Source organism: Lampetra planeri, chromosome 6, assembly GCF_965212315.1.
Source record: "Lampetra planeri chromosome 6, kcLamPlan1.2.h2, whole genome shotgun sequence".
Taxonomy (NCBI): domain Eukaryota; kingdom Metazoa; phylum Chordata; class Hyperoartia; order Petromyzontiformes; family Petromyzontidae; genus Lampetra; species Lampetra planeri.
Genome location: NC_136112.1, coordinates 13,447,705 through 13,475,441, shown reverse-complemented (window position 1 = coordinate 13,475,441; position 27,737 = coordinate 13,447,705). Strand labels below are relative to the sequence as shown.

The following is a 27,737-nucleotide window of genomic DNA, read 5'->3' as shown; positions in this document are numbered from 1 at the left end:
GGTTAGCCAGAAGCCGCTGCTCCTTCAATGGAGGAGGAAAAGCAAGATGACACAAACTGTCTCCTGAAGCCCTCCCCTGGCCAGCAGATCTCGACATTGGCATTTAGCTCCTAAACATATTGCCATATGCAAAAGAAAAGTGGACAGCAGGCATCAGTGCAGCAAATAGGTAGTTGACTTATATACATAAGGATTGGAGAGTGTTGTTCCTTTGACCGAGTGTGCGTGTGGGGTATTCTCTGGCTGTCTCCCCACCACCGTGCAAAACAACTGCGGATTTGGACAAAACGTCACGACCCCTGGACCCTACTCATAAAAGGAGTCCTGAAACTCAGCAAGGCTTTTTCCTGGACAAGAGGAAATTATTGCGGCATAGCATGAACTGTCGAACATGCCAACGGAACTGTGAAACGCTTATCGAAAAGTATGAAAACCACAAAGTGGAGTGCGTGTCCATCAGCGAAGGCACAATAACTAAACCTCTATTTTATCCAGCGCCATTCACACAAGGCCTCACAGCACTTTACATAAAATATCCCAACCCTTAACAAACCCTTAATGACTAAAGCAGAATGAAATACTTAACAGATAAAACCCTAAACAAATGAAACGAAAAATAATAAACACAATGTAAAAGGCACATAGTCTACACAGACGGATACGCAAGTGAAAACATGTTTTCAGATGGGACCTAAAAAACTAAACTGAGAGTTCCTAATGTTCTGGGTAAGAGCGTGATTCCACAGACATGGAGGCGCCTTGGCTGCTGCTGCCGAAGGCTCTATCACCATTGATAGCAATGGCATTTATTTGTTGTTGATATACGATGGCATACTAACAAACCCCCAATAAAAGCGCAACACAAAAATTCAATAGATTTCACTCCACTCTCATCAACTTGCATGAAGGAATTTGAGTCAGACACCAGGTTAACACCCATCCACCATACCTCCACATCTGCCATCTTTCCATCTACCTCGTCACCACTCCCCTCCGCCATCTTGTTTCCAGTGGCCATTTTGTTTTCGTCGCCATCATCATCTTCGCTCGCAGACTGTGACGAGGTTTGGGTCCTTGGCAAAGAGACAGAAATGTGTGAAATGACATTAACAAAAAAATAGCAAACATTCACCACTTTCATTCAAAACTTTTGCTCAAACTATCGATCACTGCTACTGTCAGGTGACGAAGGTACCAATATCTGAGGTACAAAGAGCAAGGGATGTCATAGGAAGAACAATATCTCACATTACCCAAATAGGAATTACTACCTCAAAAAAAGGAATGAGCCTAGAAAAAAGAGGACCTGTGGATATGCTGCAGATAGCTCTGAAGGCTCATCATAATGGCCTATATCAGACTATATTTTAGTCAAATTTAGTTTTTTTCCTCTGAAAATCGACTCCCTTATCGAATCGGAGTTCATGACTGAGTCTCGACTTATGCATTATTTAGAATTGTGTGAATCGTTCTGTACCGAGTTCGAATCCCAGCATGATTAAAATGTCTTTGTCTCATTTAAAGGACTCTATTGGTACAATAAACACCACTTCAAGTTTAATTTCGTAAAGGCCAATTCCAAGAACTAAATGACACTCACTGTGTGTGGCCGGGCCGGGCGTGAAGCTTGGCGCAGATAGCATTGAGTTTCAGGCCTCCCTTTCTGCGAGAGGCCATCATGAACGCACTCTCTCCCCTCCTTCACGCACACACGCACACAGCAGTGTCAACAAAGTGCTCGTGCCAGGCTAGATTCATTCCATTGCACAAAGTGGGCGTTGTGATGCTTCGGAGGTTGAGAGGGCACCAGGGGACAGATCCAAGCACTGTTGGGTGGAGTGATAAAGTTTCAATGTCAAGGGTTCATAGGGGCAAAGACCAGGGTTGTGTCACCCTTGAGGTACGAAAAATATGAGCATAACATGGGAAAGTAAAAGAATGTCGCGCGATACCAAAATAGGGGAGAACTAAATTGAGTGGTGGATTATTACACAAATGCCCCAAAAAATGGGGTATTCAATACCCCTGGGAAGACCTCCAGATTTCCTGGGACTGATACCTCAATCCTGGGAAAATCTGGACAGGTGCCAACCGTAGTATAAAGACCCAGGTGGGGTGCGTGTAGTGGTGAAAGCTTAGTGACAGGAAGCATACAAGAGGTGGGCAAGGTGCAGGCAATGCAATACAATTACAATAATAAAATGTGTTGTGAATGTGACCACATGTTAAGACGCTCAACTGAAACAGTGGGCATATTTGTTTTGTAGCTAGAGGCAGTTGGTCATCGGTAGAGAAAAAAAGGAAGGCTCTGAGCGTGTAAACCCACGAATGGAACTAAATTAACCTTTCCCAGCTCTTTCCAGGGTCTGCGAGTTCCTCAGTGTAACCGATAATAAACTCAACTTGGAAAGCAAAGGAGGCTGGTCTGTGTGGGTGTGTTGATGTGTCGACGTGTGTGTGTTATGGTGTATGGTTATCAGGATCTGCGTCAGTGTTTCAGGTACTGTCAGATTCGGTGTCGTGGTGTGCGTATATTTCATGCTGTGTCAAGGCATGTGTCGCAGTATGTGTGAGGACGCGTGTCAGATGTGTGTCAGACAGTGTTACAGTAAATGTGTGTATGTCAGTGTATCAGGGTGTGTCGGGCAGGAGAAGCGGTGGCATAGTGGTTAGCGTGCTGCTCTACAAACACAGTGACCCCACAATTTTGGCTCACAACCAATCATAGTTCCGAATATCTGAACCTGTCCTGGGCCACCCCAAGGTCGACTCGACCTTAAATAAGTACCTGGTACTATGTGTGAACATCGCCACTTGGGAGATAAAGGCAGCTGGGTGTGGTGCTGGCCACCCACCCCCTCGTGCGCCGTGCCGGCCTTCATAGGTGCTCACTAACAGCACTTGCCCCAACAGCCTGTGCAGGCTACACAAGGCACCTCGGTCTTTGACATTTTTACCAGGGTGTGTGTCAAGAGTATGGATGCATGTAAATGTCAGTTTCAGGGTGTGTGTCAAGGTGTGTGTGTGTGCGCGTGTGTCAGTGTCATGTGTGTGCGTGTCAGCGTGTGTGTGGCGTGTGTCAGTGTCATGGTGTGTGTGTGTCAGCGATGTGCGCGGGCGTAATGAATAAATGAGTCCACGCCGCAATAAATGACCTCACTTTGCCCAGGTTTCCATGGAAACTAAGCTCATTCTCAAAAATTTCATTATGGGACATCGATTGGGAGCGCGAGCGAGGATGGCGAGGGGGGAGGGAGCGCGCGGGGAGAGCGAGCGCGGGTGTCTGGTAATGCTTTAATTGTTGTTTCTCACCCATGTCAAAGTAACCCCAACCCTCACCCCCCCGAGGAGAAGAGAGACGTGCGAGCGAGCGAGCAACCGTGTTCGGGGCGTCTGCGTGTCACGGCGGGCTGGGGAGTGGCGGCGCAGCGGCGGTTCATGCGTCGTCGCTGTGCTCTGACCTTGGCGACCTTTGGTTCGATTCCAAGCCCCGTTGTATGTATATATGAACGCATGTTGAAGTTCTTCCGCACCGTTGTCCGTGAACCTGAGAGTGGTCCGTTCACGGACGGGGCCTCGATTGGGTTCGACTTGGCCTTCAAATGGCTACGCGATGTGGTGTACGTGTGAACGTCCGCACTGGGGATACAAAGATGGCCGGGTATGGTCCTGGTGACGCCACCACCTCACGCACTGGCACTGACCTTAATGGGTGCTTGCTAACAGCACTTGTGCAAGTGTAAACGAGAGTTTACACAAATCCACAAATTTGTCTGCTGCCTGATGATGCCGATTGTAATTACTGGCGAAACGTCCTAAAAGTTGTGGAGTTTCTCTCCAACACACCGGTGTGCTGTACTAGTAACGAATTGGCATGTTCTGTTTACGTGACAAACCTTACTAACTGGCTGTGTCCGGTGGTGGTGGGTTTAACGACACATTTACGCGATCTAACCCAAAAAAACCTGTATTATGGATGATATTGGTCGCAAAAGTCTACTACGTGTTAAACTAAACGAGAATGTATGTCAAATTGTTAATGTGTGTGTGCGTGAAACTGTGTGTTGCGCTACGAACCCGCCAACCCGAGTTCGATTCCTGATAAAGGCCAACACCAGTGACAATTATCTGAAGCGGTCCTGGGCCTCCGCTCGGTCGACTCAACCTCAAATGAGTATCTCATGCAGTGTGTAAACATCACCACTGGGGAGACAAAGGCGGCCGGGCGTGGTGCTGATAACCCACCCCCTGGTGTGCCGTGCCAGCATTTCATAGGTGCTCGCGAACAGCATTTCCCCCTACAGTCTATTAAGGATACACAGGCGATCTCTGTCTTTGTCTTTATGGGTGTTCTCTGTGTCTGTATACAGGAATATAGGGTGGGAGGGGGCGGTGGCATTGGTCAGCACTGCGACCCGAGTTCAATTCCTGGCCACAGCTATCTGAAGCAGTGCTCCCTCCCTCTCCCCCAAACCCCCCCTATTTCACAAACCCACATTAACCATGGCGGTGAAGTATCGTTTAACAACACTTATTACTGACATGAGAGTGAGGTTATAATTCGCAAGTCAATTGACTAAGGGCTGAACATTATTCCGTTATTATTATGGGTATAAGTGTGTTTATGAGTGTGCGTGTTTTGAATGTGCATGTGTGTACGTTGGTTGCGTGGATGTGAATGCGTGAATTGGCATTAGGTCAGCGTGAATGTGTTTGGTTACGTGCGTGTGATGCCGAACGATTTCAGATTCCTGCACAAATCGTGATATTTTTTTTTTCCATTGGATGATTCCCAGGTTCAATTCTCCCTTCGTGTGAATGGGTTTCTGACGTGTATTCTGCTTGGGAAGGATTCACGCAACGGAATGTGATTCTACTCGCAGTCAACATGTGAACGTTGGACCAACGTCAGCATGTGGTTGGACCAACGTCACATGTTTACTTGTTATTTTGTGATGCGAACCTAACCTATCCAATGCTTAGCTTAGCTAGCTAAGCATTGCCAAGTTCAGGGTGGCAAATCAGATTCCAAGTGGCCAGAATCGCCATTGCAATGCATGGCTAATTTATTCTATTTATTTTTGCCAGGTACGGCCCACTGAGCAATATAGCTCTTTTTCAGAAGCGACCTGGCAACAAATTATAGCTCAACGAAGTGGCTTATCGCGTGTAAATGTATAGCCGCCAAATTACTCTAAACGCACGTTGATTATAAATGTGGAGGGAAAAACCGAAGGATCCAGATAAAAAAAATCCACACGTCAACAGGGTGAGAGACACGCAAACTACAAATACACAGCAGGCGTCAGGGTCGGGATCGAACCCACGACCTCCTGTATACCAGGCGAGGTAGTTAACATCTAGCCACCGTGGCGCCAATGCCGAGTGCACACAGAACGGACCTTATTCCACCTCTGTTTCCATGTGGCATTCAGGCACGAAGGGAGGGCACACGGGACTTGGACGGCCTCGTGTACAGCCAAAGCATGTAGCTGTCCATGCAGGTGTCTTTGTATTTGTGCATTCGGCGTGCGTATGTATTACGTGTACTTTATTAGGGGTGTGTGGGGAGCGGTAGTGCAGTGGTTAGCACACTGCACTAAGAACCCGGCGACCCAAGTTAATGCCAGCCTTCATAGGTGCTCACTAACAGCACTTGACCCAACAGTCTGTTAAAGGCTATACGTACGGGAGATCTTTGTATTTGTCTGTGTGCTTGATATGTGTATGAAGTATGTGTATGATACGTGAGTGTATTAGTCATGTGTATATTAGTTGGTTGTGTGTATGTATAGGCATGTGTATATGTGTGTGTATTTAGATACGTGTACTGCATGTAGAGCTATATTAATGTGCTCAGCGTGTGTACGAGTATTAGTGGTGTATATGGGTGTATCACTTATTGTGTGTGCGCGTCTTTATGTGTATGCACGTGTACGCGTGCATACTGCCCGTAGACTCAACATGCACGTATATATATGTGTGCGTCAGAGCATTAGGTGTGTGCGCTGCATGTATATATATTTTAATGTGCGTGCGTGTGTGCGTGTGTGCGCGCGCGCGCGATCTCGGTGTGTGCCGCATGCCCGCGCGGTAATTTCCGATAAAAGCCGCCCGCTTTCACCAAAATCAATATTTTTCGCTAAAACGCCCTGGAATGACGCTGACGTGGGGGGTATTATTTATTAAGCTGCGCATCACCCCTCCCCTTCCCCCGCTGTCCACCCAACCCCTCCGTCCACCCATCCGTCGGCGCACGGCACCCTTCATCCCCGACCTCGCGGCCTTCGTTTAACCACGTGTGGGCCCCCCCTCCTCTGCCACCCTTCGTACCTGCGGGGCCATAGGAACACTCTGGATGATTGCCGTAATGACTTTACACATCCTGGCGGCCGCCGAGTGCGGAGGTCTAACGCTGCTGCGGCGTACGTGCTGTCTCTCCAACGCCGTTATCAGCCCGTAGTCGCTGTTGCTCGTTAGCTGTCCAATGGCACGCTTGAATAATTGCTATTGTTACGGCGTATGTAGCGTTTTTTTCATCCTAAATTCTGGGGGCGTTTTACATCAATAACAGTGGGGGGGGGGGGGGGGAAGAATTTAAAACAGCAAATTAAATTAAAATAGGAAATGCCTTAAAATAGGAAATTCCTTCTGAAAGGGAAATGTGTTTTTTTAAGACGGTGACGTGAAGATCTCAACTGAACCGGACTCCCCCGACAGTCTTCGGCCAGAGAGTTCCACAGTCTGCGTGCCACGGAAGCAAAGGCTGCCATCGCCCATGGGACCTGAGCTTCGGTCTGGCGATGCAAGAGGAGGTCTAATCCGCCGACCTCAGAGTCCATGTTGGAATGTAGGGGGCGCAGCAGTAGCAGCTCTCAAATATATTGTGGTGTGCGAAATCATCCAGGGTGTTAACTCCTCTCGAGGATTTGTCTGCAAGCTAGCCCCGTGCCACAACGTGCCCATCGCGTGTTGTTGTGTTAGCTTCCTTGAGATGCTGCTCCGGGCACGTGCAGCGGAACGTCGGATGTTGCGTCGACGCAACACACGGTGCAACCCGAAAACGCATCGGAGAGCTTTAAACCGCAACCGCGAAAAACGGATTAATAATAATCTTCTATTGTGAATGCATTACTATTATTATGACTCCGCTTGTTTACCCAGGAATGCCTCGCTGAATATCAAAGCCTCTTTCAGGAGGGTCCTGTCAGGTTTTTTGCAGTAGTTGGGGGGGTCAATGTTGCTGCTGTAGTAATTTAGTAATTTTGCTGGTAAATACTCATTGGGAGGTTTGGCTAATAGCAGGAGAGAACTATTGAAACTAAAAAGACAAGCAATGCTGCTATTTTACAGCAGCATTGCTGTGGCTGTGCCGCAGCAATGCTGCTGTGGCAGTCGGTATGGACAATTTAAACTATTAAACCGAACTATTTTTTTTAGCCAGGTAAGGCCCACTGAGCTATGTAGCTCTTTTTCAGAAGCGACCTGGCCACATGGCTTAACACGTGGGAATGTATAGCGGCCAAATACTCTAAATACATGTTTCTAAATGTGGAGGAAAAAACCTGAGGATCCGGAGAAAAATCCAGACGGGCACGGGGAAAAAGAGAGACATGCAAACTCCAAATATACAGCAGGCATCAGGGTCAGGATCGAACCCACGATAGCCTGTATCCCAGGCGAGGGAGTTAACATCTCGCCACCGTTGCTCCCACATACAACGACCTCCACAGGGAATGGCACCGAGTTAGGAATGGAAGCCAGGCCCATCTTGTTGTGGGGCACAAGTCCTGCGTGTTGTTCAGCAAGCCGCAGAAGCTCTGTGCGGTGGGACATCGTGCCAAACAACAAGTGAACAACGCACCAGAGGCTGCAGACACCCTTTCTCACTCTCTCTCACTCTCTCTCAAGCCTGGCTCTTTAAACAGAGTCAAGGGCTAGGCTCCAGCGCGAACTCGATCCTTGGAGTACGCTGTACGATGGTCGATCCTAGATGGTAGCTGGGCTGATGCTGGCACCTTAAGTTCCTCTTACTTATTTTTTTGGTTTGTTGTACGTATATACGTGGTAATCTGAGGTGCCGTGTTGAGTCTATGGGCAGTGTTGAGTCTACGGGTAGTGTTGAGTCTACGGGTAGTGTTGAGTCTACGGGTAGTGTTGAGTCTACGGGTAGTGTTGAGTCTACGGGTAGTGTGAAGTCTACGGGCAGTGTTGAGTCTACGGGCAGTGTTGAGTCTACGGGCAGTGTTGAGTCTACGGGTAGTGTTGAGTCTACGGGTAGTGTTGAGTCTATGGGTAGTGTTGAGTCTACGGGCAGTGTTGAGTCTACGGGCAGTGTTGAGTCTACGGGCAGTATTGAGTCTACGGGCAGTGTTGAGTCTACGGGCAGTGTTGAGTCTACGGGCAGTGTTGAGTCTACGGGCAGTATTGAGTCTACGGGCAGTGTTGAGTCTATGGGCAGTGTTGAGTCTACGGGCAGTGTTGAGTCTACGGGCAGTATTGAGTCTACGGGCAGTGTTGAGTCTATGGGCAGTGTTGAGTCTATGGGCAGTGTTGAGTCTACGGGCAGTATTGAGTCTACGGGCAGTGTTGAGTCTATGGGCAGTGTTGAGTCTACGTGCAGTGGTAGTCTATGGGTAGTGTTGAGTCTACGGGCAGTGTTGAGTCTATGGTTAGTGTTGAGTCTATGGGTAGTGTTAGTCTATGGGTAGTGTTAGACTATGGGCAGTGTTAGTCTATGGGCAGTACGTATGTATGGTGAACTTTTTTCGCACCGAACGTAGCCAACCGTGCTAATCGGAGGTGCGAGTTATCTTCGTGAGCCACCCCTCCCCCATTCCCCATCCCTCCCCCCATTTGTCTCTCATTTTCCCCTAACCCTCCCCCAATCCCCATCTCATGGCCAGGTCAGAAAGTGAACCTGGTACACCGTCGTAAACAGCTCCCGTTCGAGGAGGTAAGCCTACCCAGAAAGCTCCCCCCACCCCTCCCCCGACATGCTGGTGTTACCCGTGTATTGTAATGTACCCTCCGATGTGATCGTTGATATTCGTTCGAAGAAAGAGAAAACCCAAGAGACACCGCGACTGCCGACGTTCAATTCACAGGAGATGGCACGACTCTGGCCAATCCCCATCAACATTAACCTGGCACCATTGGAACCTCGTTTGCCAAAATAAAAGGCGCCTTTTGGCGTCATCTGGTCCAACCCATGTGAGACTAGGCTCTAAGGAAAGCTGTCTCTCGGGTGTGGACCAATCAACATCAAGGACAGTGCACATTCTCAGAGTTATGTTTTTTGTTTGCATTATAACTGCAGGTATTGTGGTCTATGCAAACATAACTCCTTGTAAAAAAGGTGTCAGTTTTGTTGCCAGATAGAAGGGTAAAAAACCAATTATCATTAACCTGGCAATCAACCGTTGATAAAATAATAAAACAATAAATAAACGATTCTAATTCAAAGGTATTTATTGACCGGTTGCCGGGCGAGGTCGGCTTCCCCACCGTGTCTGCGTCAGCCACGAGGAAGTTGATTAAACAAATCAGTTGGCCGCGACGTCACAAACCCGATCTGATCGCCTCTGTCCCAGTTGGTGGGAGGGTTATAGTTAAGGCTTGACATTGTATAGAGGCACTGCACGACGATCTCGCCCAAAAATAACAAGATGACGTTATACAGGCGATAAGAGAGTGGGTTGGTATCGCGCGTGTTGCGTGAACGAAGAACGAATTCGCCAGCAGAGGGCGCGTCTCTCCCCGAAACAAGGGGAGAATTTCACGAGGGGAAAAAAAACTTCACGCAAGTTTAGCGAAGAGTGCAAACAGGTGTGTACGCAAGTACACACACAGGTAAACACACACACACACGTGTAACATACAGCCCCACGAGCATTTACACTTTCATGAACACCACGTGTGTACGTACAGACGCACACAGCTAGGTACACATACAAGCGACAGACAGGCAACGCAATGTATACACGTACTGCTAAAATTGAGAGTGTGAACACACAGCGATGTGAACACAAAGCGAAACCGCAGGAGACAGCACATAGAGTGCATAGAGTACACGCAGTACACACACAGTACACACACAGTACACACACACAATGTTATCCCACATCCGACCGCAAAGCCGCATCCGAGCGAATGAAAACAGCCCAAAGCGAGGGAAACTTGTGCTCGAACAGGTGTTATGGGTGAGGGATCATCATGCACTCCAACATCCATCGCATCATTACGCTCAGGTCCATTAACATCACCATCACCACCCCCATCATCATCATCTCTGCCATAATCAAAAGATAAGATCCCTATCAACATCCCCACGATCTTTACTCCATCATCATCAACAACCCCATCTTCATTCAAACAATCATCACCCCCATCAAAATCATCACTCAAATATAATCAACCCATCATGACTGTCACAATAATCATCATGAGAGAGCACCTTGACTGGGAGTCAAACCTTGAATCTCAATTTCAGCAGCATTGGGTTGGCCGGGGGTGTTTCGGTGTCGGCTCACGATGGCCGTGTCAGAGCAAAACGGGAGGCAGGGACTCACCTTAGTCGGTCCTCTCACGCGTGTGTGATGGCAGGCTCATGGTGCCCTGTAAAACACAAAGACACACACGCACACAGCGATTGTGTGCTCCATTACATCTCAAGAGGCGTCTGTGACTCATCACATCAAATACAAAAAAAGTCTAAATGTCTACATGTTCAAACAAGCAAATCGGGGTTGGGGGGGGGAGGTGGACGTTCGCATGCTTTGGCTGCCATGGGCCAGTCGAAATGTCACATTTCCATGGCAGGGGCCAGTCTCTCCATGGGACGACCAATCCGAGGCGGATCTGGAAACATGCGCCCTGGACGATAGGGAGGGCGGGTGTTCCTGAAATGTCAAGCTTTAAAATAGGGCCCTGCAGCTTCAACTTAAACAAAACACATTCCACCGATTGTCTCTGCTGAATATCAATTAAGTACCAATAATACCGATTTTCGGGGATCTCAAGGGAAGAGGGACCAGTGGGGGGAGGGGGGGACGCCCCTCGGATCGTCAACTGGGACCACTGCTGACTTTAAAAACTTGAACGATCCGGGAGATATGATGGCGGTCATGGCGATGATAGGGATGTTGACGATCGTGATTGGAACAAAGGTGGCGATGATGATGATACATGATAGGGATGGTGGTGATGGTGATGATGGTGGTGATGTTGGTGACGATGGTGGTGATAGGGATGAGGATGACGATGGTGATGATAGGGATGATGATGACGATGGTGATGATGGTGGTGACTATGATGGCGATGATGATGGCGATGGCGGTGATTTGAAGGGGTCAGTGACCTGTATTGAACTTGCGATATCCTGACCGGGGAGCCCGAGGGCTTTGGCCACAGCGACGCACACACACAGCGACGGCTGGCCGCACGTATTACTATAGTCGTCGCGTGTTCACACAACACCTGTGGGCCTGCAGCACTTACTATGCATTACGATAATATAAGGTTCTGTGATGGGAGAGAAAGAGAGAGAGAGAAAGATGTAGTGAGAAGGGAGAGCGACTAAGGAAGTGAGATGGCGAGAGGGGAGAGAAATGGTGACAGTTATAATTGAGAGAGAGCGATGGAGCGAGATGCACGGAAACATAAAATGACAGAGACACACACACACTGACACACAGAGAGGGAGAGAGATGCACGGAGCGATACGGGGAGGGAGAGAACCACACAGAGAGGGGAAAAACAACAAAAACCCGGCAATCGTGCAGATAAGCGAAACGCTGACTCGCGCGATGCAAAAAAAAGTTCCCGATCGGCGTGGAACAAAGCAGAGAAAGAGAGAATTGGGAGCCGAGCTGGGCTTGGGCGAATGAAGAGAACACATTGCACGTACACAATGGGGGGTATTTGTGTGCAGGCGCCGGTGACCGAGGCTGAGACCGTAAACCCGCCGCTACTCTGGTGATCCGGTTAAATCGCGAGTGGCGCCTGGAGCCCGGATTCGATCCCAGGTTCTCCCGTGGTGACGGCTCTACTTCTCTTGACACGGCCATTGTAAACCCTCTGCTAGAACAAGACACCACCAGCCCCAGGATCTCACTGGCACGCTCTGACACCCGGTTCAATGCTCTGTCGTGGCCATTATAAACCACCCTGAGAGACACCCAGGGCCCAGGACTCGAACCCAGGTTGCCCAGCGGCACTCCCAACACGGCCCCGTTTATAAAACCAGCGAGCACCGCGGCCGCCTCAATCTCTTTTGCTGCTCAAACTTTAAATTTCCTCAGCAATGGCGTTCGCCAAACGGCGATCACATCCGACCCGGTAAGCGGCGGCCACGACAGGTTTGATTTGCGGTGCTGCTTTGCGGTGAATCGTCCAGGAACACGTGCTGCACACGGGGGGGTGGGGGGGGGGTGATGCTGTCACCCGTCACCAAAACCGAGTTAAGAACTCAATGCAAAAAGGACACGCACTTGATCGTTCGCTCGCAACTACGCCAAAGTCCCGCCGTGAATCTTAACGCGCCCCACGCTTTTGCTTCCGCAGCTGATATCAGAGCAGGACTATCGAGATCCCATACCCTCAATGTAGTTTTCCCAAGCTTTGCAGGCGCTGCGCTGACGAGCTGTTTAATTTATCGTGCCGTCATTTGGGGGGGGGAGTGCAGGAAGGGTGTAAATGGGTAGCTCCGTGCTTTTGCGTGCCACCGCTCCATTGTGGTGGATGTTGGCAAACGCATGTGAACATCTTAAATGCAAGTCCCTGCAGGAAAAGCCTGTATTGCAGTATGTATGTATTTAAAACTTATTTCGCACCGTACCTAGCCAGCCATGCTAATCGGAGGTGCGGATATCAATCAATCTGTTGGCTATGTGCAGCTATGGAGAGGTACATTATGTCTTGTACGGGGATGGCAATTATATAATCAGTCCAACTTCTTAACATTTTTTCGGCTTTTATGTAAAAAAAAAATTCCAGCGATGGGTGTGGAATTGGAGAGGCGTGCTTTTTGCGTCACGCCAGGGATCCAGCAACTGTGATGACCTAAGGGGTCATATACCTCGTGCGTATGGGACGGCCAAACCTGAGTCCACGTTATTTGACCTGAAGTTTTGCCCGATTTCTCCCGGAACTCGAGATGAAGGGCAACTCGACCAGGCCAACAAATGAGGTGTTTCCTACGACATGCCGATTTCTATTCAAGGAATACCGCAAAAGTAAAATGCCAAGACTGCGTGTTGCTGAGAAAATATACTTTTTAACCGTTAAATCATAGATATCTGCCACCGGCAACACATTTGTTTTTTTTATCGTAACACTTTTGGTGATGTATTTGTGCTGGACCCTGAATTTTAACAAAGGCAATTCAGGCCAGGATGAGAAGAAAAATCACCCCAAACTATTTGGGCTGCCGCGCGATTTAGCAGTCAGTTTGCCAAAGAAAATGTGAGGAAACGTGCTGTGAAAACGCCAAACTCGAGCTCAAACTTTGGTTACGAGGATCATGGAAAACCACTCCTTAGAGGGCTAATGCCGGTGTCAGGATCGCTACGGGGAGGGTGGCTAAGACTCACGATGGTCATGTCAGAGGACTGAGCCAAGCAACGGTGAGACCCGAGGTTGGCGTGAAGGTGTTGGTCACCTGAGATTAAAACAAGGCGCTCACGTGCAACAAGTCAGCAGACTCAGCCCGGTCACCGATGACCGAATAAAATCCCACAATTGAATTCGCTTTTTTGGTTAATCCGTACTTAATCAAGCTCCGAGGACAAACACTTTGGTTGAATGACGTGCGATGCACCGCTGTTCACAATGCGTAAAGAAGCAGCCTTGTGGCCCTGTACATAAGAGGCCTACGGAAGTCACTCCTGTTGATGTGTTCTGCCGTGTCACTGGCCAGAGCCGTTGTGAATCAGATGATGGAGAGTTCTGGAAGGAGAGCTTTCATCTCGTGACTGGACACCCCTAAAAGGCAATTGGGATGTATTCCAGCCATTCCCAATCCACTAATGGATGAAGGTTTCGTGAATTTTTTGTTGTTTTACTATACTTCTCCGCGGGTTGGTGAAGTAGTGGTGGGGGGGGGGAGTGTTCAGATATCACTGGCCAACGATTTTGGCCGTGGCCTGGAATCGAATTCTGGGTCCCAAGGTTCAGTGTGAGTGCGCTCACCTCTGCAACCACCGCTCCCACCAACCGGTGATGCGATTTGGGATAGAATGTAAACAACACATTTTTGTAGTTTTGATTTAAAGCTTTCATGACTGCAGGGATTCATATTCTTGGTTCTTTCGGTAAAGTCACATAGAAGGGAAATAATAAAATAATATAAATATAAAACATATATAAATATAAAACATATTTATATTATTTTATTAATATTTATATTATTTTATTATTTCCCTTCTACGTGACTTTACCGAAAGAACCAAGAATATTTTTGTAGTTGTTTGAGTTTGTGCCTTGACAAAAGAACTTAAGGTATTTTTGTCGAGCTGTTGTGGCTTATAAAGTTTTTTTTTTGCAGGAACTTGTAAAAGAAGCCTGCCCACGGGTGTCGCATCTCTTCCGTTCCTAAACGTCGCTGAATAATTCAGAAATTACGGAATGTCTTTTTTTGCGATGTTTTATTCTAGAAAATACACCCACCCGTAGTTTAATTAAAATAAATTACAGGTGGTAACTATGAACTGGAATTTCTGGTTGTGAGCACGGATCTTCTACTAAATGTGGGCGTTAGCGTGGGTGTGTGTGCAGTGTTGCATTTTTGTAAAATGCTAAATCGAATTAAAGGTGTGTGCATGCGTGTGTATGTGCGCATGTGTGGGGAGCGGTAGTGTAGTGGTTAGCGCGCTGCACTACGAATCTGGCGACCTGCTCACGGCCATCACCAGTGACGATTATCTAAACCGGTCCTGGGCCTCCCCTAGGTCGACTCAGCCTCAAATGAGTACCTGGTGCGATGTGTAAACATGGCCACTAGGGAGACAAAGGTGGCCGGGCGTGGTGTTGGCCACCCACCCCCTCGTGTGCCGTGCTGGCCTTCATAGGTGCTCGCTAACAGCACTTGCCCCAACAGTCTATACATGGGATATTAGATTTTTTTGTGTGCGTGTTTGTTTGTCTTTTTGCATGTGCACGCATATGTGCATGCGGCACAGTGGAGAGCACAGGTGATGCATCTGCCAGTAATCTCAGCCAGGTGAACCCACGCCACTTGGGTCTTTCCCTTGACCTCCTTCCAGCGAGCCTTTGACACTTCACGTGGCCTCAAAGTGCACCTAGCCTGGCACAAGCGCCGTGGTGTTGTTTTTTGTTGTGTGTGTGTGTTAACACGGACTGTTGGTGCAAGTGCTGTTAGCGAGCACCTATTAAGGCCGGCACGGCACACGAGGGGGTGGGTGGCCAGCACCTCTGCTGAGGCTAAACGAAAGAGTTTTGGCTGAAGTCCCCCATTTATCCGTAAAGGCCACGACAGCGGCTGCTGTGCCGACGAGCTGTTTCACGACACATGACGGGTAGGGTGTGGTCAGCACCACAACAGGCAGTCTCCCCATTGCCGATGCTGAGTTGACTAAAAGGAGGCTCAGATTTATTTCGGATTTAAATAACAAAAAACTGTACACAGAATACTGGCTTGCTAACCGTGCAGATTGAAAATATGTAATCGTCGGCTTTTGGGGAAATGGACCTTCTTCATCGCGGAGAAGTCCAACATCACCGATTTTATATTTGTACATTTCCTTTTTGAGCAGTGTTAATTATATTTTGAGTTTTGGTTTACATGCGCGAAACGGCCCATTGATGGCTCAGCTCCTACTCCCCACTTCCAAAGCAGTTATCGCAAGTTCTTTCCGCAAGACTACCGATCGAACTCGGAACGTTTATCCGAACGACTGGAGTGATTTCATCTCCAGACGTATCGATGGCCAACCCTGAGACCTTTACTTCCTGCCGGTTCACGAACCAGATTCCTAGCTTTTTGACTGCTCAGGAGGTCCCAGTGATGACCTCGCTGTCCTTGTCTGCCGAGAAACGTTCTAAGAGGAAGGCCGCCGACCTTTGAACCCTTCCACCGCCTACTGATTCTCAAGCCTAATCTTGCAGCTTTGTAAAAACGTTCGAAAATTAATTTCTTCGGGACCATTTTTTGTCTTGGTGTGACAAACATGGTTTTCAAAATTTGCAGCCCACAGCTCCGACCCATAGGGTTCGCGAGTGTGCTAATTTGCGTGGCCGGGAGTCGGAGAATGGAACACATTCAGGGGAACTGATACCTCGTGGGAGACCTTTGAGATTCCGAATTAAAATCCATGTTTACAGCCACCCTATGATTAATCCGGGTTCGAGAGTGTAGCGAGCTGGTGGTCTCAGCCTGGTCACAAAATGACTGCACAAAAAAAAACCCATCTCATGTTAAATGTCTATTCACCCATTTTGGTTTCTTCCAACACTGAGAATCAAATGGTTTGATTTTGAGATGAGACGCACACGTTTCTCGTCGATGGTGCATAAAAGGCGGCGGCGACTCCGATGTGGAGTAAGAGACAGATTGGACCGACTTCCGAAGAAGTTTTGCTCCGGGAGCCAGAAGGAGTCTCTGCGGCATCATCTTCTGTAGCCGATCTCTGACACGAGGCGATTCGCTGCTCTCTCTCCCTCTGCGCTGGTTCCGAATGGAAACGTCTTCGTCTCAGCAACGCGGCGTTGCCGATCGCGCGATCGCAAGACGGTCACAAGTCGTGTCGTGAAATCAACAACGCAAAAACTGAAGCAAAGTCGATCTCGACCAATCAGGTGACTTCCTTTCAAAAGTAGGAAAATGTGAGAGCAGTCAGCCAGCCAGTCAGTGTGTGTGTGATTGGCGATTGGCGAGTGGTGCAGCGGTTCGTGTGCTGCATTCAAAACCCGGCGACCTGGGTCCATTTCCACTTATCTTAAACATTTGTGACGAATTTCTGAACATGTCATGGGCCTCCCCGAGGTCGACTCAGCCTTAAATGAGTAACTGGTGCAGTGTGTAAACATCAGTCCTGTGAAGACCAACTCTGTCGGGCGTGGTGTTGGCCACCCACCCATTCATGTGCCAATGTTGGCCTTCATAGGTGCTCGCTCGCAGCATTTGCTCCAACAGTCCATTTAAGGCTATTGCCTTTGTGTGAACACAGCATGCGTATGAACGACGTAGAAAAGTCAGCATAGGGGAGACAAAGACGGCTGGTCGTGGTGTTGGCTCAACCATCGTTTCCGAACAACCCGAGTAGGCGCTTGCTAACAGTTCTTTGCGTTCCAGTCTAAAAGACTAAATGGGGTGATCTTTGTCTTTGTGTGTGTGTGTGTGCATGCGTCTGTGTGTGCGCGCGTGTAAGTGCGTGTGTGTCAAATTTTGTAACTTCACAAAAATGTTCCAGTGATTAAAACCGTTCTGTGACAGCAATCTATGAATAGACACCGCGAGTGTGAGTGCGCGTGTGTGTGTGTGTCCTAACCTCAGCTGTTTTTGGCCCAAATGTGTATGTGCGTGTGTCAGACAGCGAGCGTGTGAGCATGTGCAAGCGTCAGTTAGTGCGTACGCATGAAGTGTACTTGCGCGTACGGTGCACACGTGTGTGTCGACATGTACGCTCGCAACGGCATTCAACTGGGATCAATGTGTGTTGGGATCTTTGCACGTGGTATGGATGTTTGTATCATCAGTGTGTTTGTTTTGGGGAAGAAGTGGTATACGTGTGCTTGATTGTAAAGTGAAATGGAGTGTGCAGTATACGTGTGCTTGTGTTTACAGTTTTGTGTGTGTGTGTGTTTACTCGGGGAGCGGTGGTGCAGCGGTTAGCATGCTGCGCTACAAACGAGTTAGATTCCCGTTCACGGCCAACACCAGTGGCAATTATCTGAACTGGACCTGGACCTCCCCTAGGTCAGCTCAGCCTCAAATTAGTACCTCATGTGATGTGAACACCCACCCCCTCGTGTGCCGTGCCGGCATTCATAGGTGCTCGCTAACATACACATAGCAGCACTTGCCCAAAAAGTTCGGGGAAGCCAATGAGAGGGGATCTTTGTCTTTGTTGTGTTTCACTTGTTGGTGGGGAGTTTATGTGCGACATTACGAGCGAACTGTGTGAACGCGGGCATATGGTGTACACCACCCCACGGATACGATCGGTAGAGTTCGTATGGCGAGTGAGCGTACGTGAGCACGTGCGTGCGTGCGTGCACAGCGTGGTTACATATTGAGCGGCTGTGTTTAGCGGCCAACAGCCGTGATGATTATCTGAACCAGTCCTGAACATTGACTCAGCCTCAAATGAGTATCTGGTGCGCGGTGTGTAAACATCACCGCTGAGGAGACAAAGGCGGTCGGGCGTGGTGCTGGCCACCCACCCCCTCGTGTGCCGTGCTCGCTAACAGCACTTGCCCCAACAGTGTGTGTAAGGCTACACGGGGGATCTTCGTCTTTGTGCGCTACTGGGTGCGTGAATGCGTGTGTAGCGGTGTTAGTTATGGTATATAACTGTGAAATGTGAGCGCGCATCTGTGCTACGACACGCAGCACGTGCGAGCGTGTGTGTGTCAGTGTTTCAAGTGTGTCAGTGCGTGTGTGAGTGTGTCAGTGCGTGTGTGTCAGTGCGTGTGTGAGTGTGTCAGTGTGTGAGTGTGTCAGTGCGTGAGTGTGTCAGTGCGTGTGTGTGTCAGTGCGTGAGTGTGTGTGTCAGTGTGTGTGTGTCAGTGCGTGTGTGAGTGTGTGTGTGTCAGTGCGTGTGTGAGTGCGTGTGTGTGTGTCAGTGCTACTGTGTGTGTGTCAGTGCGTGTGTGAGTGTGTGTGTCAGTGCGTGTGTGAGTGCGTGTGTGTGTCAGTGCGTGTGTGTGTGTCAGTGTGTGTGTCAGGGCGTGCGTGAGTGTGTCAGTGCGTGTGTGTGTGTGTCAGTGCGTGTGTCAGTGCGCATGTGTGTGTGTCAGTGCGTGTGTGTGTCAGTGCGTGTGTCAGTGCGTGTGTGTGTGTCAGTGCGTGTGTGTGTGTCAGTGCGTGTGTGTGTGTCAGTGCGTGTGTGTGTCAGTGCGTGTGCGTGTGCGTCAGCGTGCGCGCGTCCACGCATGCGCCTCCAAACCTCAGCTGTTTTGGGATATCAGCCGGTTCGTTTTTTCCCCCCTCTTTTTTTGCGCCTTTTATGGGAAAGAGGCAGCCGCAAACAGGAGCACCTGTCTCCCTGCCTCTCTCCCCCCCTGCCTCTCTCCCCCCCTGCCTCTCTCCCCCCCTGCCTCTCTCCCCCCCTGCCCGCCCGGCCGGCCGGCAAGCCGCTCGCTTCCTCTTGGGTGTGACCTTGACAGGCGCACCACGGGCGGAGCGTGCGGATGGGGGGGGGTGTGTGTGCCGTGTGACAGTGTGCGCGCCGTGTGTGGAGTTGAGTGTGTGCGGTGTGTGGAGTTGAGTGTGTGCGGTGTGTAGTTGTGTGTGTGCGGTGTGGAGTTGAGTGTGTGCGGTGTGTGGAGTTGAGTGTGCGCGCCGTGTGTGGAGTTGAGTGTGTGCGGTGTGGAGTTGAGTGTGTGCGCGTGTGTAGTTGAGTGTGTGCGGTGTGGAGTTGAGTGTGTGCGCGTGTGGAGTTGAGTGTGTGCGGTGTGTGGAGTTGAGTGTGCGCGCCGTGTGTGGAGTTGAGTGTGTGCGGTGTGTGGAGTTGAGTGTGCGCGCCGTGTGTGGAGTTGAGTGTGTGCGGTGTGCAGTTGAGTGTGTGCGGTGTGTGGAGCTGAGTGTGTGCGGTGTGGAGTTGAGTGTGTGCGGTGTGGAGTTGAGTGTGTGCGGTGTGTGGAGTTGAGTGTGTGCGGTGTGTGAAGTTGAGTGTGTGCGGTGTGTAGAGTTGAGTGTGTGCGCGTGTGGAGTTGAGTGTGTGCGGTGTGGAGTTGAGTGTGTGCGGTGTGTGGAGTTGAGTGTGTGCGGTGTGTGGAGTTGAGTGTGTGTGGTGTGCAGTTGAGTGTGTGCCGTGTGTGGAGTTGAGTGTGTGCGGTGTGTGGAGTTGAGTGTGTGCGGTGTGTGGAGTTGAGTGTGTGCGGTGTGTGGAGTTGAGTGTGTGCGGTGTGCAGTTGAGTGTGTGCCGTGTGTGGAGTTGAGTGTGTGCGGTGTGTGGAGTTGAGTGTGTGCGGAGTGATGTTGAGTGTGCGCCGTGTGTGGAGTTGAGTGTGTGCGGTGTGAAGTTGAGTGTGCGCCGTGTGTGGAGTTGAATTTGTGCGCGTGTGGAGTTGAGTGTGTGCGGTGTGGAGTTGAGTGTGTGCGGTGTGTGGAGTTGTGTGTGTGTGGTGTGTGGAGTTGAGTGTGTGCGGTGTGGAGTTGAGTGTGTGCGGTGTGTGGAGTTGTGTGTGTGCGGTGTGGAGTTGAGTGTGTGCAGTGTGTGGAGTTGAGTGTGTGCGGTGTGTGGAGTTGAGTGTGTGCGGTGTGGAGTTGAGTGTGTGCAGTGTGTGGAGTTGAGTGTGTGCCGTGTGTGGAGTTGAGTGTGTACAGTGTGGAGTTGAGTGTGCGCGGTGTGGAGTTGAGTGTGCGCGGTGTGGAGTTGAGTGTGCGCGGTGTGGAGTTGAGTGTGTGCGGTGTGGAGTTGAGTGTGTGCGGTGTGAAGTTGAGTGTGTGCGGTGTGGAGTTGAGTGTGTGCGGTGTGGAGTTGAGTGTGTGCGGTGTGGAGTTGAGTGTGTGCGGTTGTTGAGTTGTGTGTGTGCGGTGTGGAGTTGAGTGTGTGCGGTGTGGAGTTGAGTGTGTGCGGTGTGGAGTTGAGTGTGTACGGTGTGGAGTTGAGTGTGTGGAGTTGAGTGTGTGCGGTGTGGAGTTGAGTGTGTGCGGTGTGGAGTTGAGTGTGCGCGTGTTGATCGTGGGGGTTGTGTGTGTGTGTGTCAGTGTGTGCGTGTGTGGAGTTGAGTGTGTGCGCGTGTTGATCACGGGGCGGTGTGCGTGGTGTGCGAGAGTCGAGGGAGGGAAAACAGAGGGTTGAGAGAGAGAGTGGGAGAAGAGGAGGGTGGGCGGAGAGCGTTATTTATTGGATAAACGAGTTATACACACACACTATTTTTGTCCTCTCTCTCTCTCTCCCCCCTCTCTCCCCCCCCTCTCTCTCCCCCCTCTCTCTCGGTCACTTCCCAAGGACAGAGCTCCAGCTATTAATTACATAAAACAGGAAAAACGATAAAATTATACACACGCGTGCACGCACACACACACGCACACGCGCACACTCGCACAAAGACGCACACACGCACACACACACACGCTCACATACACAAAAGTACAATCACAATCACTTAAACACTCAACCAACACAAACACACACTCTCTTACACACATGCGCACACGCACATGCACACACACACACACTTGAAACACTCACGCAGTACAAACACCCTCACGCAGGCTTACACACATTACACACACACACATGCGTAAACTACACACACACAATATCACTGAAATACACACAGACTCACCCGCATATACAAATGAACACACACATATACGTGCATACTGCCACATACACACATAGACCAAGTGTAAGATTTTACCCCCCAGGTAGCCTTTAACAGAATATTGGGGCAAGTGTGCTGTTAGCGAGCACCGACATACACACACACGCTCACCTAAGCGCACAAAAGACAAAGATCCCCCATATAGCCTGAACAAGCTGTTGGGGCAAGTGCTGTTAGCGAGCACCTATGAAGGCCGGCACGGCACACGAGGGGGTCGCTGGTCAGTACCACGCCCGGCCGCCTTTGTCTCCCCCATTGGTGACGTGTACACAGCACTCCAGGTGCTCATTTGAGGCTGAGTTGACCTAGGGGAGGCCCAGCACCGGTCCAGATAATAGTCACTGGCCATTGGCCGTGAGCGGGAATCGAACTCGGGTCGCTGGGTTCATGGCTCAGCCCGATAGCCGTTTGCACCACCGCTCCCACACACTGGGTCACAGTATCGGTTGTGACACCGACAACATCGATACGACATTACGACTGCGTTAGTCCGACTGTCATCAGCATTCTCCATCCTTGCTATTGGGTACCGCCAGCAGTAAGTAGCCGCTTGCTATCATTACACGTATATAAATTTTTTTCGGGAAGCGGGGGGGGGGGCATTACAGTGTATGGGCTCTCTCCCAATCACGTTGTAATCGCCCTGCTATCCGAGTAAAATTCACGAAGATTCAGAAACGTCCGTCCTTCCAGAATCCCCTCCGTCAGCAGCACCTCCTCGCTGTCGGCAGCAGTGGTGGAGGAGGAGGAGGGGGTAATGGCCCCGGAAGGCCACGCTGCGTACAGAGGCATCCCTTGGGGTACGGCGAATCGGGGCGATCGCCCCGGGCCCCCTGCTTTGGGACCCCCCCCCCCCCGGCTTCGACGTCACGCTATCGTGTTGGCAGGCGATGTGCGCGTCGCGGCCGTGCGGCATTCACTCCTTGCTCTCGTAGAGAGAGGACCACTCGCAGGCTCCAGGAAGTACCGCAGACGAGCGAAAAGGCAGCAGCAGCAGTAGCAGCCAGGCGGTGAGTCGGTGCCAACAATTGCCCAAGCTCTGTGGCCCTCTACGTATTAAAAGTGGTATCGGCTAATTCATGCGTTTTTACACGTGGGGGGGGGGGGGGGGAAACCGGAGCACTCACAAAAATAACCCAGCGCGCGCGTGCAAGGAGGAAACACTCTATCCCATACAGACGGAACAGGTGGATTTCACATTTTTGCTGTGCCCTGTCCCACATTCTCCTGGACAGCCTGGACACGGCTCTCCAGGAGAACGCAGAGATCCACCAACTCTCGCTGCTGCATGCACAGCGCTGGACTACAGCAGGCACTAGCATAGCCAGCACACTCACAAAACAGCTAAGTACAACTCAACACATCCACCAATAGCGTCATCCGTCCTCTGTCAGCTTCGGCGGCGGCGACAGGGCCCAACGGACTGTCCGCCATGCGTCTCTTTTTTCTCCCTGGCCAGGTGTTCTTCTTGCATTGTTCATCCTTTGCTCGGTTCTCTTTTAAGATCTCTTGCTCCACCATCTCCTCTCCGTCTGGCGAGCTCTTCGCTACATACGGGATAGTGTCCCAGCTCAGTCACGAGCTGCCCGTGGCCTTCGTTACTTCACGTCATCCCACGAGGTCATTATCGCCTTCAGCCGCTTTCTTACGTCGTCATTTAGATTATTTGGCTGCCGTAAATTTCCACGCAAAAGAAGCCACTTCGTGGAGCTGTCGTTTATGGCCAGGTCACTTCTGAAAGAGAAGCTAAAAACTAGGTAGGCTTTACCTGCTAAAATTAAAATAGTTTCATTTTATTTGCATTTTCTTGTGTAATTGGCTTACCTTTGCTATCTTTTTGCACTCCTATCGTGTTCTGTGTATTGTTTATTGTTGTAACGTTCTGACCCGCCCCGACTGGACATCTGTGAAAAAGAGCTTTATAGCTCATCAGATTCTTCCTGCGGTATAAATATTCAGATGTTTCACTCTCCGCCATCTGGAAATCTCCAGGCCTCTTCTCAACTGGCCCATCTCGGCCACTAATGTCGTCCTTTCGTCAGCCTTTCTTGTCGTCCGAACGTTCTGCACCGTCGATAACACCGTGGCCTTAAAATGAAACACAAATATATATTGACGTTTGGGGCAATGGCCCTTTTTAAAACCACATAAAAGCCATCAACCCAAAACGTCACCCGTATTTTATACATGTGCATATTTTCCTTTTAAGGCCACAGTGTTATTAATCAATGTATTGAGTTTTCAGAAACTCATGAGCTGTGTTGCGTTTGTTGCTGGCATGGGCTGAATAAAATATAAAACCCAAATGTAAACGCCGGGTTCTTTCGTGGCAGGGCTGAGACCTCACAGTTCCAGCAGCCAGAACCGGGATTAACAATTGGCGGCTGCTCAGATTTGACCCAAGAATCTTAGTATGACAGGGCCTTTTGGGCTCTCAATTAAAAACGATGCCGGAATGAAACGTTTAAGATTACTGTTTGTGGAGTGCTACCTAGCGATGGGAGAGACAGACCTATTGAAGTAACATCCCTATTAAAGTGACAGCCTTATACTGGTAGGAACCTCCTGGTTACACCAGCCCACAGGGGATTATTGTGTCCGTCGTGCAGGGAGGGGCTGGGTGGGGAGGGGCTGGGTGGGGAGGGGAGGGTGGGGAGGGGCTGGGTGGGAAATGTGGGGCTAGGTGGGGAGGGGGGGTGGGGAGGGGCTGGGTGGGGAGGGTGGGGCTGGGTGAGGAGGGGCTGGTCACCCCGTGGTGCCCTTATAAAACTCAACGTTTAACAAACTCACGCCGGCTTGTGCCCGCCCTCACAGTTGGGCATATTTGCGGTATACACCACGCCGCCGTTGACCATGGCTATTGACGTTCCTACCAGCTCCCTCCGCAGGAATGTGTTTCAAGTGTCAGGCCTATTCAAATTGGTTCTGTGGTATCACTTTCCAGGGACATTCATTGACGTTTCGTGAGATTTCTGCTGGAAAGCACATTTCCTCATCGCGCTACGTAACTCTGATCTCAGGACTGAGACGTGATTTCTCACAAAATCAGAAACACAGAAGCGCACACACATGCACGCACCCACAGATACATTCATCACAGCAAAGAGAGAGCACTTTGCTAACTCAGCAGTGGCAATCCGGCAGAGGCTACAGCGCAAGCCACACTCGGAGTCGAACCGGCGCGGCCGTGTGGAGTGGCCGTGGTGTGAATGTTTCGGCAGCCTGTTGGCATAAAAATTACGGGGGCCAAAAGTGGCTCCTTTCGCGTGGACATTTTCGATGGAAAACTGATTTACGTCTCCGATGAAATGTATGCAAATGCATAGGAGAAAAAAAACATTCCCATAAATTTGCGACCGTGGGCGCAAACATTTCGCAAATTGTTTTGGCTCGCCATCGCACACTTGCGACGTCGAGAGTAGGTTTCAAAAACTCGAAGTAAAAATCTCGGCCCTGACACAGCCGCAAACTACGGGGAAGACAGGTGGTGGGGAGTAGGTTTTAACAAGCTGGGCCAAGCCAGTCCGTCAGCTGAGACAGGGAACAGACTCTTCACTCTGACCACATCAGGAGGCACTCTCCGCTTGGTGTGAGTGTCTGTGTTTTTGTGTGTGTATGTTGGGAGCGGTGGTGTAGCGGTTAACGTGTTGTGCTACGAACCCGGAGACCACAGTTCGATTCCCATTCATGGTGGTTATCTAAAGCAGTCCTAGGTCTCCCCCTAGGTTGACTCAGCTGCAAATGAGCAATGTGTTAACATCGCCACTCGGGAGACAATGGCAGCCGGGCATGGTTTTGACTACCTACCCCCTCGTGCACCGTGCCGGCCCTTCATAGGTACTCGCTAAGAGCAATTGCCCCAATAGCCTGTGTGAGCTACAAGGGGGATCTTTGCTTTTGCCTTTGTATCAAGCCTGTAACAGCACGACTCGGGGTAAACAATCTAATTCAGAACTCCATTCTCAACCGTCTCGTTTTTTTACTGGAGTTTCAAGTAATATATCTTAGTATATGTTGGTGATGTATGTATTACTTGCATGTTCAACTTTTACCGCACCATACGCAACCAACCGTGCTAATCTCACGTTACGCGCATTCGTATACGTTGTACGTAATTGGGTTCCCGTCACCCCTCCAGCCACTAGAGGCCGCTACACTCATAACAATGTTTCGTGCAGCAACAAAAAATCGATTCGCGAGTGCAATTGTGACCCTGAATCCCGACAATTCGTCGAATCTCCTGGAAGTGAGGGCGATTCATTGCCACGCTCGATTATAATTACCACCGTCCCGTTTGTATTATTGTTTTCCTATTTTGTTCTGTGCCGCGTCCCACTGGGATTTTTATTTGCTGTTTTTCCCCTGGATTTTCAGTTTGCACATAGTCACATTGTCACTTTAAGATGTTTTATTGTTCATGTTTTTGTTTTTTGTTTGTTGCGGTTGCACCCGATTCAAGAGCCGAATGGCTCACAGGGCTATACCTAATAAATGAAACTTGAAACTTGAACTGGCGTGCACGGTTTTGGTCGCTCCCTTCGCCTCGATGTAACATCAGCACACCATCTGCATGCGATTTGCATAAATTGCAAATCATTGATTTTCACGCACACAACTTGATGCGTGTATCCTAAGCGCAATAATCAATTTTTATTACTAAAATCAATACATCATCACACATGCCTTTTGCGCATGTAAGCGTATCTGTGTGTGTATGGGGAGACAAAAGCGGCTGGGCGTGGTGCTGGCCATCCAACCTCCTCGTGTGCCGTGCCGGCCCTTTACAGGTGCTCGCTAACAACACTTTCCCTAAACAGCTAAAAAGCTATACGGGGGATCTTTGTCTTTCTCTCCGTGTGCGAGTGGACGAATGTGCATGGCTGAACACGTTTGCATACGCGCAGGTACACGTGCGAGCAGGTGAGCGCGCGTGCGCACGAGAGTGCGTGTGCTGGTGTGCGAGCGGGCGCACACACGCACACCCACGCACGCGCGCACACGCACACCCACGCACGCGCGCACACACACCCACGCACGCACCCACGCACACACACGCGCACGCACCCACGCACACCTACGCACGCGCGCACACACACCCATGCGCGCGCACGCTAATATAAGTGTCCATCCGTCCGGTTGTCATGTCAACACGTGGTCACGCTCGTTAAGCACATTATCCCACAATCCCTTTCATCTTTTCATCCACAACCGCCGCTTTCGTGGCACGTTCCCACGCGTGTCCGCGCGTCCAAACCTGGTCGTTCCAGGGCACGTGTGTGCGCGTGCGTGCGCGCGCGTGCGTGGGTGTGTGCGTGGGTGGGTGTGCACGCGTGTGTGTGTGTGCGCGTGCGTGGGGGTGTGCGTGTTTGTGGGAGGGGTAGCGTAGTGGTTCGCGCATTGCGCTATAAATTCAGCGACTCGAGTTCGATTCCCGCTCAGCCAACATCGGTGACATATCTTAACCGCTCCTGGGCCTCCCCTAAGTCGACCTAGCCTGAAATAGGTAGCTGGTACAGTGTGCAAACATCAACCCTGGGAAGACAAAGACGGCCTGGTGTGGTGCGAGCGGCCCACACCCTCGTGCTCCATCCTGGCCTTAATGGGTGCGCACTTGCCCCAACAGTTTGTGTAGACTACAAAGGGCAGCTTTATCTGTGTGCGCGTGCGTTCACACCAATACCAGTTGAAACATCTTTAGCTACCGCTAATAAAACATACAAATAAAATCATTCATCGGCAGCAGCCATGGTCAATCCACTGCTGGATTAAGGCCTTCTCCAACCCTGCCACCGCCACCGGCTACACTCCTGCGATGTAACAATCCGCCCGGCACCTGGACATAAACTGATTTCGTCGCTCCATCTCCTTTGCGGTTCCGTGCACTCGAATGATGATTTTGTTTGTTTAAGTCGCGAGCGAACGTAAACATAAACAGGGTGGTGATCCATTTATAGATGCCCCACAGATTTCCAATGGTCCTGTGGCCCCCTTCCCAATGGCCGAGTGAATATTGCGAACGTGATGGCCCCATATCTTACAGAGCGGAGCGTTAAAAGAGATTTCACAAGCCTACCGGAGATTGGTGGGGAGAGGTGCAAAGGCTTTGAAATAAAAAGTTAGTCGTCCCTGCGATTGCTCCACATTTTTTTAAACTGGGTTGTCTATAAATGGATCACCCTGTGCTCCGGATTTGTTTGTTGGCGAGGCGGCTGGATTGGATG

At 50.2% G+C, this 27,737-nt stretch overlaps 1 protein-coding gene across 3 annotated transcripts in view; it reads right to left on the bottom strand.

The window, feature by feature from the left end:
* CASZ1 (castor zinc finger 1) overlaps positions 1-27,737 on the bottom strand; it is a 134,008-nt gene that overhangs the window by 44,432 nt on the left and 61,839 nt on the right. For all 3 annotated transcript variants that reach the window (XM_078595594.1, XM_078595596.1, XM_078595595.1), the window contains exons 3-5: positions 10,572-10,617; positions 1,601-1,699; positions 950-1,073 (exon numbers count right to left, since the gene is read on the bottom strand). In XM_078595594.1, coding sequence (XP_078451720.1) covers positions 950-1,073; positions 1,601-1,680 — 204 coding nt within the window. In that variant the 5' untranslated portion in view covers positions 1,681-1,699; positions 10,572-10,617. The remainder of the gene's footprint in view (positions 1-949; positions 1,074-1,600; positions 1,700-10,571; positions 10,618-27,737) is intronic.